General features: G+C 35.0%; 1 protein-coding gene across 1 annotated transcript; it reads left to right on the plus strand.

The window, feature by feature from the left end:
• The first annotated feature begins 14,067 nt into the window (after nt 1–14,067).
• Nucleotides 14,068–14,997, plus strand: LOC101702200 (olfactory receptor 7E24-like). Its single transcript, XM_004870720.3, has one exon. The coding sequence runs from the start codon at nt 14,068–14,070 to the stop codon at nt 14,995–14,997; it is 930 nt and encodes a 309-aa protein (XP_004870777.3).
• Nucleotides 14,998–17,055: the final 2,058 nt, after the last annotated feature.

Below are 17,055 nucleotides of genomic sequence, written 5' to 3' on the forward strand. Positions count from 1 at the left end.
ATGGAAGCAGAAGTGTTTTTGTGAACCTATTGATGTAAAGTTCAATATCTATCTCAGATTTTTGTGTAAGAAAAACAGTTTGCAGCAGCATAGACACAGTACATCCTACTTACAATGTAGGAGCTATCAGTCAGTTCAGGAATGTCTAAGATATTATTGGAACTTTTAAAAATACCACAGTCATAGCATTTCTGAATAATTGGGCAATTGCTTCCTGTAAAACATTAAATTCTTTTACAAAACACTGTTGATATACAAAGAGAATATATAGGTTATTTTTTAAAGATGTATTTTCTTTTTCTTTTTCATTTTAGTAGAAATAAAAGTTTGCACATGTTTCCCTTAATATTTGTTTCCAGTAGATAAGTCAGCTTGGACATAAAAAGCTGTTGGATTTGCAAGGATGTTCTTTCAGTCACAGACCCATTTTAGAGTGTGTGGGAGGGAAACTGGGCCTGCTGAACAGCTGACCGATACCCTGGGTTGGTGTGAGTGCAGTACAGAGGAAAAAAAGAGAAAGGAGGTAGCTTTTTCTCTCCTCCCTGAGATAGGAACATTCTCTCTGCTAGACTCCTTGAATTATTCTTGAAATCTGATGGCACTTGGTATCTACTCAGTTCCACATCCTCCTCTATCTTCAGACAATGTGTGATCACACTGGGCTGCCACAAACTGGAATCATCTGGTTAATATCCATGATCCTTCACTGCCTCTGTGTTTTCTGTTAGTCATGTACACATAGGGACTTCCATCCTCCTCTTTGGCTACAAAATCCCTTTGGCCCATGCAGCATTAAGAACCTACTACTTATCCTCCTAACCAGTGCAAAACCCACTGCAGTGTTCTTTACACCCAAGGTTGTGCCCTGATTAACTAAAATATTCCTTATCATTCTCAAATGCAATGATTTTTTAATGGTTACAAGGATTTGACAGTAGGCTCCTCTGATCCACCTACCCCATTTTCTTGCCATTATGTCATTACCTGAGAAAAACACTCCACAGAACCTACTATAATTAAATCTCATGAAATAAAAACATCAATAAGGAAGACAAGCAACAGTTTTGAAAATTATGTAAAGAAAGACACACCCGTCACATATAATATCATGTGCCTATACTGCAGGTGTTCTGGAGAGCTGGGTAGAGGGAATGATTAAACTCAGCATATTACTGCAGCCTAGGTAATATAAAAATATCTTGTCTGAAAACCAGGAAACCATGAGGGAAAGTGCCAAAGAATCAAAGTACAAGCAGGCATATAGACATGATAATAAATATGAGAAACCTACAAATACCATCTATGGAATGAAGAGGCCAATATTCCTTACCCTGCTGACCTTCTTCCCAATTACTGGAACACTCCAGGCTTCAGTGTCTGATCAAACCCAATCAGTCATTTTATCAATCACATTCCCATTCCACACAAGGGCGCATTGAGTCTGCTAGAATCCTCTGACAATGTGCAAAATCCATAAATTAATTATACATTTGCCTATACAGCAGATGTGATGGTGTCTGAGAACAGACATTGAGAACTGAGTCTCCGTGTGTCCATGTGACAAAGACATAGTCTGGAGGTGAAAATGTCGCAGATGAATTCTTCCTTATTCATGTCCTGGTTTGCAGGTCCAAGAAGCATGGAGGACACAATGGTTAAAGTCATGACATACACATTATTGGAAAGTAACTGAATACCTATAGCACTAGTCTCCCCTAGCAGGAGGCCTATTTATAGCAGTGGACTCTTTGTAGGGATGTAGAAACTTTACAGATCATTAAATAAAATTAGAAGCCCAAGCATTGTATATGGGGCATATTTTCTGGTAGCTGCTTGGCACTGTATTCAACACAATGTCTCAGACTCTGATTGTAAAGAATGTCAGTCAATGTGCTGTGCAGTGGAACCTCAGTTGGAAGGAAAGGCATGGATAATAGAATAAGGTAGACAGTGATATATCCCTCAGCTTCCTATCCTAAAAGCAGAGGGCTAAGAAAATTAGGATTTATCTCTCCAGTTTCAAAAAGTGAGGAAAAATTACATTGAAACTCAAATGACTTCTAGGACAATATTTTATATCTAATGGTTGGAAGGACAGGGCAGCAATACAGTGAATGTGGATGTGATTGCCCACAGATGCTTAGGCCTTCTCCTTCCTGATGATGAAAAAGAAAATAAACATGAAAAACACACTTACAGCACCATAAAGGAGTCCTTCAGAGGCTTTAGTAGATAGATTGCAGTGTAGTAGAAATAAAGAAGAGAGAAAAGTCCCCAATCACCATACCTCCTTCCTTGTATAAACTAGTGCACCTTCTGCGATGGTTCCTCTTCAAAATTACACACTGAGAGAAGATGCTGCAGGAGAAAGAATGCAATGATCAACAGGAACATCTTAGGGAATCCCTGTAAAGAGATCTGAGTAAAGAGGAACCTTGCTATGTCAGTAACATAAGATCTATATGTTACTATGTGTGTGTGTTATTGTTTTTGATTCGGATGGACACTCTTATGGCCCTGACACTTTTAGGGAAAGGCTTCCACAGGACCCAGGAGGAATTTGCTGCTATTTACCTTCTGGGTTCTGCACCTGAGGTCTGGTGTGCAGGTGAAAAACACAAGTTAGAAAGTATATTTGGGTATCATTCTCTCCCCCTAGAGGCACCATGACTCATCTAAGTCCACTGACAACAATATCCCAGTGGCCACTTGCTCCTTGGCAGATTTGCTCCTCAGCCTAGGTCAGTAAGCCATTTGGGACATGGCCTACTTACTGCACTAGAGGTTCACTGCTAGGTGTTCATTGAAACAGTCTGAGATGACCTAGGCCCAGCCAAAAGAATCTTCATATTAAGTAATCCAGACTACAAGACAAGGAGTTACAGTTTCATACATCTAGGTTTATTGCATCCATCAACCACTTTCTGTGTGGCCCATGCTTGTTGGCATAACAGTTACTTGTGCTGAACTCACATTCACAAATTTCTCCAATTTGTGGGATGCCGGTAATTACACTGAATGAAGAAATTCAAATCCCTAACTCAAGATCTATGCAGAAAAATGTTAAAATTAAAAAATATTTAATTTTACTTTTTATTAATACATGTTTTCAATACATATACTTTATAGTAATCTTGGAGAGCCATCATGTACATAATACAGATTTGCTTGATTCTTCATTTAATCCCCTTCTCTCCCACCTCACTCCCACCTCCTCTCATTCCCTTCTCCATTTTCATCATTGCTGATATTATTAATCTTATCTCATATTTATGCCATTTATATTTTTTATGTTATTAGTTTCCTGTACAAGGTACGTCTTTGTTCTACTTCTTTCCCCTTGACCTCCTACTCTCCTCTCACCCTCTACCCATAGGACCATTTCCATAGCAAGAGATCTATCCTATCATCTCCTCCTATCCATCCTTTGTTACACACTTTGTACTTTGCCTTCTTCAAGTGTGAAGTATTTTATGGCCATTTTGGTGAACCTGTCTAACTCTGTATCTATCTGTGGGTCACTAGTGATGAAAATTAAATATTTATAAAACTTTCACACAGCAACCCTATAAGTTGGCAAATGTTATTCTCATTTTATAGATGATGGTGAATTACTTTCCTTGCAGATTTTTTTCACTATTTTATATATAACTTTTGTATATGAGTTTTCAGGTGTGTAATATAATTTTGTGTAATTTTTTGCACTTTCCCAAATTATAAGGGGGTAACAATACAAAGTATCCAAATTTACTTCATGTAGCTAAAATAAGAGAAATAAAAATCATATATCAGGAGAAACTGATGTGAAAAAATCTGTCCATCAGAGCTAGCAAGGCATGAAATAATTTGGGCTTGGACTTTCCTGGTTTGTGAAGTTTTTCACTGGATGTAAAAGGATTTAGTATCAGAAACAGTGAAGGATAATTTCATGTTACTATGGAACATAGAATTTTTTAAAAAGCAGAAAGATATACTAAATAGGAGATATTTTAGTGATATTTTATGGAGTAAAATAAGCCTGTATAAAATTAAAAATCCCAGATGTGCTTCTTATAATTTATTATTTCAATCTTGGACAAGTATTTTAGGCACTATCAAATAGATAGTTATTTTGACATAAGATTATGTGCATATATTAGGATTGGCATTATACAAATTTACATTCACAATAGGAAAGTAGGAAGTTAGATATTAAATAAGTTGTACATAACAAAGCCTGAGTGAGCACTTACATTCTTTTTTTTTTTTTTTACTTACATTCTTGAAAGATGGAAAAAAAGAAAACCAAAGAATGTTGAAAACTTCCTGGAAAATAACTGGCTCAATAATCTGAATTTTTGTTATGAACTATTAACTATAATTGAATATTCATATCATGAATTCCTAGATATTATAGTGATTATAGACATCCTAGGTAAAGAGAAATTGTCTACTTTTCAGAAAATAAAATGAGTTAAATTTAAATGTTTATTAGTTTTCCTTCAGTAGAATCATATATTCTTGTTATCCAATTTTCCTATATCCAAGTAGTGTTTATTTATTTCAATTGCCCAAATTTCAACTGGATATTTTACATTGAGAATTTAATGTTTTTTATTCTTTTTAAAAAGAGATTTATTTTTAAATTTATGGATACAATTTAAATATACATAATGATCACATTCATCATAGGGAATTTCTATGTGTACATGGTGTACCTTGATTCCTCTTTTTCTCATGAAGTAAGCAAAAATAAAATACAAATATTGCCTCAAAATCATTATTCAGATGTGATTTTCACTTCACGGATACATGATTATAAAATCTATAATTATTGATAAACTATTAGAGATTTCAATATACAGATAGAAAAATAAAATATATTTGGTACATAGCAGCAAGAAAAACATACTTATATAAATACAGAGCAAAATAAAAAAACAGAGAAGGAAAAGGAAGTAGAGAGAAGTTCAAATAATTCTCCAAATTCTCTATTCCATTGTTTCAAAAATATTTCAGTACATATGCTAATTAGTTTCATCTATACTACTGGTTTCTCCCAGTTTATTTATTTCTTTATGTTTTTGGTACCAGGGGTTGAACTTGGATCCTTGCACTTCAAGGCAGGCGGCAGAACCACTGAGCTAAACCCCCGGCCCTTCTCTCAGTTTATTGAAAAGAAATTTGGGGATATTACCTATTTGTTTTCTTTTGTAAGGGAGAGTCCTTTTTGTCTATGAATTGTACTCTGAGGAATACCTGTGCCCTTCTTTTATAAGACTATGGTACATCTTGTATTGACTAAGGTTATTCTTTAAATATTTCATGATTAAATTTTGTTTTATTTTTCCATAGACATAAAAAAGTTTTAAAATAATCAAATATTTTTATATTTTAAAGAGTTTATTATATTTTCCTGGTGTCATAGATTTCTCATTTTAATGCTCTTACCTCGACACTACAGTGTTTATAAGCTGGGAGTGTCCAGAGAGTGGTGGATGGCCAACAATCCAATAGTGAAAGAGTTCTTGAGAATGAGGTTTACCACACGGATCACTATGTTTTAAGGTTTATAGACATCATGTGAGTATATTTAGCTTGTACATATTTGGATTTGTAGCAGACATAGAGTCTTTTGTGCTATTTATTCATTTGTTTTTGCAGTGAATATTTTGAAGAGGTGTTCAAGCACTATGGAAACACATAATCTGATGTAAAATTTAAAATTTAATCTCACTGATTATTCAGTGGATCTGACCTGCAATCCATCCTCTTTGGATTGTTCCTGTCAATGTACCTGGTCACAGTGCTTGGGAACCTGCTCATCAGGTTCACCTGCCATCACATCTGACTCCCATCTCCACAGTCCATGTACTTCTTCCTCTCCAACCTGTCCTTGGCTGACATCTGTTTCACCTCCACCACTGTCCCACAGATGATTGTGGGGATCCTAGCTCATAGTAAGATTTCCTAAGTGGGCTGCCTGAAACAGATGTCTTTTGTTTTCATGTTTGGATGTATGGATTACCTGTTTCTGACTGTGATCGCCTATGACCAGTTTCTGGCCATCTGCCACCCTCTGCACTCTGCAGTCATTGTGAATCCTCACCTCTGTGTCATACTACTTTTGGTGTGTATCTTTATGAGCCTTTTGGACTTCCAGCTGCAAAATGTAACTGTCTTGCAAATTACTTGCTTCAAGTGTGTGAAACTGGATAATTTCTTCTGGCATCCTACTCAACTCTTTAACCTTTCATGTTCTGATACCTTAATAAAAACCTTTGTCACATATTTGGTCAATACTGTGTTAGGCTTTTTTAGCATGGTAGGGATCCTTTTCTCTTACTGTAAAATTGTTTCCTCCATTCTAAAAACACCATCATCAGGTGGGAGGCACAAAGCCTTCTCAACCTGCAGTTCTTACCTGTCAGTTGTTTGGTTATTTTATTGAAGTGGTATTTGAGTAAAAATTGCTTAATCTATGTCATATTCTCCCATGAAGTGGAAGGTGATCTCATTGATGTACACTGTGGTCATCCCTATGCTAAATCCACTCATCTACGGCCTGAGAAATAGGGATATTAGTATCACCCTGAAAAGGATCCATTGTTGGAGAGTCTAATCTCAGGTTGTTTGGCATCCATTTGGGATATTGTTCTTGGAAATTTAATGAAACTGACTAATCCCAATTTACCTCTGAACACTTTTATTTCTCATATGATCACAGAAGACTGATGTCATCAAATTCTTTTTGTGATCCATGTGAGAATCATGGCTAATTGGGGGTTGGAGAACTTTATATTTTATTCATGCTGCTGAAAAGTTTCAGTTGGGGACATGAAAGATGGTTAACATTTCTGGTTGTTTCACCTGTTCACTCTTGAATGCTTAAATTACAGATGTTCACCACTATGCTAGGTTCAGGATATTTTGTAAACGGAAAAAATTAAGAAATTGAAAATAACACTTGAGATTTCCACTGAGGCACAGCTGCATTGCTTTTGAGGACATTGATTTTCTCATTTTTCATCAACTTCCACTACATTTCAGAAGTCCTTAAAATTGGCTTAACATAGTCCAATTTGGATATTTATCATCTGCATTCATTAAGGCATGGAGGTGATATAATAATACATGGCCATCTGGTTCTATATTATCTATATTAGTTGTGCTAACATATTCATGCACAAAGCATGCAAAGATTTCTTTTCTCCATGTCCTCATCAACAATCGTCTTCCTTCTTTGGTAACAGTCCTTCTAATAGGTGTGAAATTCTATCTCATATAGGTTTTAATTTTCATGTTCCTGATGTATCATGATATTAGGCGATTTTCTTTACTAATGAAGGCATTTTGAGCAATGTCTAATTGATCATTTTTCTAATTTTTAAATTGTATTATACTTTTGTTGCTACTATTAATTTCTTTATCATTAGTTAAATTTATTGGTATAATTTAGATATACATAATTGTCCCATTCATCATAGGAATTTGTACCTGTACATTATATATCTGGATTCTTATTTTTTCCCATCCCTCTCCTCTCCCTTCAACTCTTCTTCCACTTCTCATTTACAAAAACATTGTTTCCATTTTATCTTTCTTTTCTTGTTTTTTTCTTTCCTTTCCTTTCTTTTCTTCTCCCTCCCCCTTGTTCCCATTCCTATTTGCACATTTTCTTCCTATTTCATAATATCTTATACATTTTCTTCCTTATTTATAATTTCAGTTATTCACATCAGAGACACAATGTGATAGTAATAAATGTGTGTCTGATTTATTATCTTAATATTGTAGTCTCTACATGCATCCTTTACCTATAAATGTCACAAATTTATCCTTCCTTATGGCTGAGTAGTACTCTATTTTAGTTCTAAAAACAAGTCTTCTTTAATCATTCATTGGTTAATTGGCTTTTGGGCTGTTTCCAAGGTATAGCTATTACAAACTGTACTCCTATGATCAGAAGTGTGCATATATCACTGTGGTATGATTTTTTAATTCTTTCAGTATGATAGCAAGCAGGGGAATAGCTTGGTCAAATGGAACTCTGAGTCTTAGTTTTTTGAGGAATCTCCACACTGATTTCCATAGTGGTTGCACCATATTACACTCCTATGAACAGTGAAGATTTTCATTTTCCCCTAGATCCTCCAGCAATTGTTTTTATTTAATTTCTAGATAATAGCCATTCTTTCTGGAGTGAAGTGGAATTAGGGGTTTTATTTGTTTGCTATTTGCATTTCTTGGATGACATGACGATGAACACTTTTTTATCTATTTATTTACCATTTGTACTTCTTCATCTGAGAAGTATGTATTTATCTCAGAGGTTAAATTTTGGATTAGGTCTTTAAATTTGGGGGTCTGATTCTTTTCAGTTCTTTATTTATTCAGGATAACAGTCCTTTGAGAAACGGCTGACTTTTTTTTCTGACTCTGTGGGTTGTCTCTTCACTCTCTTAATGATTCCTTCATGAAAAGTATCCTGCATAAAATTGGAATAGATGGTCTTTATCTCCATATGATGAAAGTCACTTATAATAAAGCAACAGCCATTATCATACTAATAGGTCAAAAACTAAAAGCTTTCACTCTATAATCAAGAACAAGAAAATGATGCCTGCTATCTTCACTCCTAGTTCTGGAAGCATTATTAAGAGCATTTAGATAAGAGAAAAATAACAGGAATTTAGATAGAAAAAGAAGAAGTTAAATTATCATTACTTGCAGACAACCTGATACACTACAGAGAAGGCCCCCAAAACCCACCAAAAGATTTCTAGATTTAATAATCAAATTTGGTAGTGTAACTAGATCCAAAGCCAACACTCAATAATCAATAGCCTTCTTGTACACAAACAACAAACATACTGAGAGAGACATTTGGTAAACCACTCCTTTCACAACAGCATAAAAAATGAAATACTTAGGAATCAATCTAACAAAGGAAGTTAAAGATCTTTAGGTTAAAAACTACAGTACTCTTAAAAAAGAAGATAGATGAGGATACCAGAAAATGGAGAAATATTCCTTGCTCTTGGGTAGGAAGAACCAACATAGTAAAAATAGCCATACTAGCAAAATTGCTATATAACTTTAATGCCATCACAATCAAAATACCAATAGCACAGTTCACAAAACTAGAGAAACTACTGCTAAAATTCATTTAGAACTAGAAGAGACCTAGAATAGCAAAAGCAGTACAGGGCAACAAAGGCATGGCAGAGGGGAATCTTCATCCCCAAATCTCTTGTGGACATTTATTTTCCTTTTTCTCCTTACACTAATGGTCGAAAACCCTTAGAGATTGGGATGACACAGACCAATCTGGCTAATTATAAACTCTGTGCCTTGAGTCATCAAGGTCATACAATAGCCAATAATCACCCTGTTCTTCCACCTCTTTACCTTGATGACTCCATCCAGTGACCTCCATACTCATGCTCCAGCCCCACGGTTGTCTGCATGAGGAAACTCCTATATAACTTTGTATTAATTTAAGTCCTGATGACAGAGACTGAGGACTCATTGGGCAGCAGACATAGCAGCATCTTTGGGTTGCTCTCCTTGACTATGACCCAGCAGAGAAATATCATTACTCAGTAAGTGCACATGGACCTAAGTGATATGGAAGGATCCTTGTCAGTATTGTTTCCTGGCCTTGAGAACAAACATGACAGTTTGAGTGGCCAGTGGGATGGTACAAATATGAAAAATATCAGTTATAAGAAATGGAAATTTTGTGTTTTGGGGTTTAGAAGGGAAAGCAGTATTTTTTTGAAATTTCTTTTCTACACATACTATTTCCCCTTCCCAAAGATGTCTCACCCACAGCAGGAAAAAATGTGTCTTTTTCAGTGATTCCTAAGAATGTCAACAGGATTATGGATGTGATATAAGAATGTAGTAGAGGAAGATAGTGACTATAACATCATGAACTTATGAGAGCTTCTTATATCTTAGTCATGAAGGTACATTTTCTGTGTAGCTTCTTTTATTTCATGTTGTTCGTTTTATCAAAGGTATAAGTATATACACTATTATTGCTTGTAAAAATGGCACAGTCTAGCAGTTTAATAGATATTATAGTAGGCTGATAGGTAGAGAGTAGAGTCAGGTGAACTGAGCTATCTAGTTAGTGACAAAGGACATCATAAAGAAATAATCCTGGCAGATTGTCCTCTTAACACAAGAAGATATTTAACTCCTCTTTCAGTTCAGAAACAAAACCCTTACTCATTTTTTTGAGGGGGGGGCTTCTTGTAAGCTCACAGAGAAGAGCAGTGAATGTTTCCAGCTGCATCCATCATAGATAGAACTAGATGACAGGAAAAGATCTCTGAGAGCACTCCCTTGACCATTCAGCACAGATTTCTCTCCTGCCACCACTGCAGGATCTTCTTGCAGTTCCTCACACCCTTCCCATGATTACAATTATTTCACACAGTCTGAAGTGGAGAGGGGGTATGTCATGTTCTGGTTTCATTTCCATTTAGGAAATGAAAGACTGCAAAACATATCTCAGATGCACCTGAGTTAAGAGCTTTGTATCTCTGTTTACATCTTTCTGTGGGTTTGGAAAGATTGAAAATTTTTGTGCATCTTTCAATTTATTTTTTAATCCTTTGAGAGCCACTTATTTTTACTTGAGTATATGGGAGGACTGTGATATCTCTGAGAGAGCATTGTCATCAATGTTGATTTCTAGTTAAAGAAATGCCCTGAAGATTATACAGATAGATGTGCTATCTTTAGGGTTGATGTGTATAAAATTAGAACAAAATAAAACTTATCCATCATTTCCCTTAACGATAAAAACAATCTTTATACAGATTATGTCATTTGATCTGAAATTATTATTCTTCTATTTCTGTTGCAAGACATTTATTTTTCTGTTTGTGTAAATATATGCATGTGTTTAGAGAAGAATGATGGCACTTTCATGTATCTCTGATTTCCCAGAGCCTACACATTGTTTGGCACAGAAGATGAATCAAAAATAAAAACCTCAGTCACAGAAAGTACCTTTCCCTAAGTCCCAATAATTGTCCTTAATCAGCCTGATATGAGCATGCTTGGTGTGTTCTTGTCTGCATGTTCATTCCTTTCACAAATGACCTTAGATTTAGGACAAGATACAATAGCTTCTTTGTATTCATGTCATGGGGACATGACCCCAACAATGTATTTAATTGCATCTATATTTACATTCAAAAACACAGCAGAGATATTTTTCAGTTAAAAATGCCACAAAGTATAGGGAGCAGGTGAATGTATGACTCAGGCTGAGGTGTGGTATCAAACTTTATATCATTCCAGGCACCATTACCATTTGTATACAGATTTCAGTATTTATTAATACACTACCTATCTGCTTAAGTTGCAATTATTTATTTTTAAAACAAATTCTCAAAATGAGTAAATAATTTCCAAACTTTCTTGAGTTGCCCCACATGTGGAGATAAATGCTCTTCTTATTTTTCTCAAACAGTGAGAGCATAGGGAAGAGGAGAGTTTCAAACATCATCTGCCTATTGTTGCAGGTCAATGACGCTTGACTTAGTGTTCACTTCCTCAGCACCTTCCCTTGGCACAAGCTCCTCTGAGCCACTGGACCAGAGTGAAAATGTTATTTCCCATATGAGGATGAAATTACTTTTTGTGTCAGAATGAAGAGCTCATCACTGGACAGACTGCATGGATATTTTCAATAAATTTCTGAAGAATAAAGAAGTGTAAGTGAATGATTTTTATTGGAAAAGATTGTGAAATTTTACCAGCATTATATTTTGGAAATCAGAAATATATCCTTCACCAATATCATATATACAGCTTTATTTCTGTTTTGCTTAAATTATTTTATTGGTACATTTTAGGCATAAAATATATTTACATTTATCATTGTGTGCTTGTACCAGTAGATGATGTATCTTGGTTCTTATTTGTTCCCCAATACTTGTGCACCCTTCACCCCCTTCACCCTTCCCTACTTACATAGACTTTGTTTACATTTTATTCTTTTCTCCTAATTTTTCCTTTCCTTTTTTCTTTCCCCTTCCCCTACCACTTCGCCGACTCTTTTGGAACTTTTCTTCCTTATATACACCTTTTTACTTCAGTGACAGGGAAAGAGCTACAAAAATTTAGAAAAGATTGTCATAATAATAAATTCATATGTTAAATGAGATCTTTCTCTCAGATAATGCTGTGCATTAGTTAAAAGAGACTTAAAATGACTTGTGGTTTTAACCTAATCTATTTTGGGGACAAAGATGTTTTCTTTCTTATCTACATTGATTTCAGGTAATTTTAGAGTAAGTTTAATTAAAAAGCTGCTTGTGGCTTCATAAATCAACATTGACCTGGACACACTGACAGGAAAATCTACTCCCAAAATTAATGACAACAAATTCCTTTGAAGATAAGAAAGCAGGATTGTGAAAATATGGAACGACACCAAGTACCCAACTTTCTTAGGTAATTATTCATATCTCTAAAGAATATTAATGCTGATATAAATATAATTAAACCTTTACAAGTTCATATCTATAAAGATAATATAAATTGTGTCTTTTCTAAATGCCAACAATATTCTAAGAGAATGGTTTTCAAATCTGGCTTAAGAAAGTAACATGAAATCTTCAAATATAAATATTTTGATTGAATTTACTCACCAAAGTCTAGAGTATCTGTACATTTCCAAATATCCCCAGATAAATATATTACTAAACTAGAAGAAACAGTGATGGAAATGAAATGATTTTTAAAAGATTTTCTTACAGCAGCCATATAAGGTAGGTAATTCTAATCCCCGTTTTACAGATGAAGAGAATTACATTATTCACAATCATCTTTACAAAACTTAATGTAAGTTTTTTATTACAGCTGAGTTTTAAGGTCTATTTATATTATTTCCTATAATATCTGTTTAATGTGTGATTTCCAATTAAATCATAATGTGACCTGACCAAAAAATGTGTCCCAGTTTTCTACACAGCTAAAATAACAGAAATACAATTTATGTATCAAGAAAGATTGATGAGAAAATCTGTAGGTTAGAACTAGGAAAGGCTAGACACATGAAGGGCCTGGGGTCTTTGTTTCCTGTGTCTTCACCCACATAAAAGGGATTTTATGATCAAAGTAAAGAATGTTTCCAAGCTGCTGTAGAATACAGTGTCAGTAGAGAGATATTTACATAGCAAATATGCTAGTGATATTTTACTATCTAATAAATCTGTATAAAATTTGAAATGTCCAAGATGCTTCTTATCATTTATTTTTAATTATTAACATGAGCAGTATGTACTAATGCTACATTTGTGGCCATTATTTTCTAAGATTATGTACACATATTTAAACCTGCTATATGCAAATTTGAATTCACCAAAAAAAAAGGTGAACTTAAATTCAACAAATTAATTTGACAAACTCAAGTTCCACAAATAGTTTACATGTGAAGAAAGTCTGATAGAGCTCTTATGTCTGTGAAAGATGAAAATCAAAGAATCCGAAATTAATGAAAACTGCTCTGAGGCAAATGGCTTAACACAATGTGCTCATGTGTTCTTATTAGGAAGAATTAATTTAAGATTAATTTTAAGAGTGCAATCCTAGATTTTATAAAATTTGTAGGTACTCCAAAGGAAATGAGTTTGTGCCATTTTCTAAGCAAAAAATAGTAAACAGTTGAATTTTTAAAAATTTTCTTCCAATAGAATCATATTTGCTTAAATGAGGATGTGTTAACTATTCCCTATAAGGTTGTTGTAAAGAAAAGAATGTTGGTGGTATTTTACTGTGATCAAAGACATATGAACTATATGTTCTTGGCCTGCTTACACTGAGCAGTAGAGTATCTTAAAGTAGGAGTATACAGAGGAGATAGAAAACAAACCACTCATCAGCGACAACTGGATGGTACAGTTTGTCACAATAGAGCAATTCTGCTGAAGGTTTTGGACCTCTGCAGAAGTACTTTGCTTGTCAATAATTGAATTCCTAAAATACACTATTTTGTGTGGTATTTGTGGGTTCCTTTTTCCAGTGAAATTTTTTTTTTTTTGAAAAAAATGGTCAAGCACTATGGGAGCACATAATCTAACAAGAGTTTTAGAATTCCATCTCCTGAGCTTCTCAGAGGATCCAGACCTGCAGCCCATCCTTTTTGGACTGTTCCTCTCCATGTACCTGGTCACAGTGCTTGGGAATCTGCTCATCCTTCTGGCTGTCAGCTCTGACTCCCACCTCCATATCCCCATGTACATTTTTCTGTCTAATCTGTCTTTTGTTGACATCTCTTTAACCTCATCTATAGTTCCGAAGTTGATTGTGGGCATCTTAAATCAGAGCAGAGTTATCTCCTATGCGGGCTGCCTGACACAGATGTCCTTTTTTATCTTATTTGTATGTATGGATCACATGCTTCTGACAGTGATGGCCTATGACCGGTTTGTGGCCATCTGCCATCCCCTGTATTATGCAACAATTATGAACCCTCGCCTCTGTGTCTTGTTAGTTTTGTTGTCTGTCTTTGTTGGCCTTCTGGAGTCCCAGCTGCACATCCTAATTGCTTTACAACTTACCTGTTTCAAAGATGTGAAAATCGCTAATTTCTTCTGTTTTCCTTCCCAATTTTTTAATCTTTCATGTTATGATACATTAATCATAACCATAGTCCAGTATATTTTTGGTACCATATTTGGCTTTATTCCCATGTCAGGGATTGTTTTCTCTTACTCTAAGATTATTTCATCTCTCTTGAAAATCCCATCATCTGTGGGGAGGCACAAAGCCTTTTCGACCTGTGGTTCTCACCTGTCAGTTGTTTGCTTATTTTATGGAACAAGCTTTGGTACGTATCTTGGTTCAGCCATGTCATATTCTCCAAGGAAGGTTGAGGTGGCCTCACTGATGTACACTGTGGTCACCCCTCTTCTGAATCCCTTCATCTACAGCCTGAGAAATAGGGATATACTTAGCTCCCTGAAGAGGCTCCACCATTGGAGAGTCTAATCCCAAGATATTCAACATCTATTTGAAATGTAATTTGGAAAATGTTGTAAAGCAAAGACTAAAAAGTCATACACAAATACTTACTCCTTGGGTCTGTTTCAGAAGTTTGAAGTGTGTAATTTACTATGTTTCATAACAGTATCATGACTGGATGGAAAATGTTGAAATTAAGATTTTTCATACATGCTACATTCATTTAGGATGGTTAACTTTTTGGAGATGTATAAGAATGACACATATGCAAAAACAAAGTTATACTTAATGTTAAGCTGCACACCTAAAAATGGTTAAAATGGTACATTTGGTGTCAGATATTTTAACACAATAAGCAAAAATAAAGCTAGAGAATACAGATATGAACAACTTTTGGTAACTTTGTGCCCTGTAGTTGCAATACACTTAAAATTGCAATTTTGAAATTATGAGTTTCCTTGTCTTCTTTCTATCTATCATTATTTCTTCTATCCTATCTTATTTCACCATTCCAAGTCTTTGATCTCACCTTACTCAGTGATGTGGAGGTGCTGAAGTTCCCTGTTCTTATGACTGCTTCAGGTTGAGTAGGTTGGGGGGCACTGCCCTTGCCAAATTAGGGAACAAAAGTCTCAATCTGACTGATTTAGAGAGACAAAGAGATGGGTTTTCTTTTTTGATGAATCATCATCCTTTAATATTCTGGAAAAGAAGCACAATAGTGAGTCAATTAGTTGTCAGCCTCATTTTTTAACCAAGTTAAATAAGCAAGTGTCAAAATTAAAGTAGAATATTGGTGAACAGTGCTTCATAAAAGTTGTAGAATTCAGACAAAGCATTTTATTTCTATATGATTTGAGGTGTTTACCCAAGTACAACTGATGGAGTTATAGTATATATACTTCCTATTTGTTTAAAAAGAGACCCAATTTTCTTTTATTTTAATGGATAAAATACAGCAAATATATATACATATATTTCTATGTGAGAATTGGACCATCAAAAATTTAATTACCGGTCTCAGAACATGAGATATGTCCTCTATTTTTTATCCCTGAGGACATTTTATAGTGCTTGGCCTCTAGCAACATAAACATAGTCTGGAGTGGATATCAGAAAGTTTATATCACAAAAGTAATAAAGCTTAGGAAGTTATTTATATTTATATTGTCATTTTCAAATTCAAGATAGACCTATACAAGAAGCCAAATCTTCACTTGAGAGTTAATTTAAACCTACATAAAATAACACAACGACAGGAAGACAGGCATATTTTCAGGAGAGATAGTGTGTCTGGGAATAACAACTTCTTGTGGTTGTAGCTCAAGATGTTACAAGTTCAGCTGGACACTGCCAGTAGGGGCTAGTTTCAGTGTTTGGTGCTCCTTTTTAAATGTAGCCTAGCTTTATCCCATTTTATAGTGCCATTGTTCCACATTTTCAGTTATACTTTGATGTTGTGTGTTTACATGAAGTCAAAGAAAGACACTATCAAAAAATTTAGTGTATTTACACATATCTGTGAAGGAAGGTCTTTTAAGGGTCTTGAGGAATTATTTTTGGGGCCATGTGCAGTATCTTAGATCCTCCTGTGTTTTGTTCTATGTTGTGTCATCTGCTAGGATGGGTCATAGTCTTGCTTGACCATAAGGTTTTCCTTGAAACCATAGTAACAACCCCCTCTCTAATGACTCTCTGTTTTAGCAAAAATCCACCCCAAAATAATGTTCTCTGTGGTCCAACAGTCCCTTTTGTTAGGCTTTTTGTGACTCACCAGAGTTGCAAGATCTATTCTGAGAGATATTGTCATGTCTTGGGATTTGACTGACCATCTAGGGCAAGGGCCAAAGTCCTGGCTCTCCTTGTAGCTTCTTTCTTCAATTTGTTCTTGAAACCTGCCTTTTTCAACCCCCAGAAGATCAGTTACATCAGTCTTGAATGGGAGAAGTATGTCATATTCCTATTATAATAGTTTCAGGATATTGGAAACTTTAAAATATGTAGTATACCGAGAGAATAACTACTTGTTCCATTAATCATGATCAAGATTAGTAGTATTGGTGTGAGGTGTCAGTGCCATATTTT

Source organism: Heterocephalus glaber, unplaced genomic scaffold (genome assembly GCF_053883595.1).
Source record: "Heterocephalus glaber isolate CG9 unplaced genomic scaffold, H.glaber_assembly_v1.0 deba00001831, whole genome shotgun sequence".
Taxonomy (NCBI): domain Eukaryota; kingdom Metazoa; phylum Chordata; class Mammalia; order Rodentia; family Bathyergidae; genus Heterocephalus; species Heterocephalus glaber.

Excerpts from the sequence above, each read along its gene's own strand:
- LOC101702200 (XM_004870720.3), top strand. The coding sequence starts at position 14,068 with ATGGGAGCACATAATCTAACAAGAGTTTTAGAATTCCATCTCCTGAGC.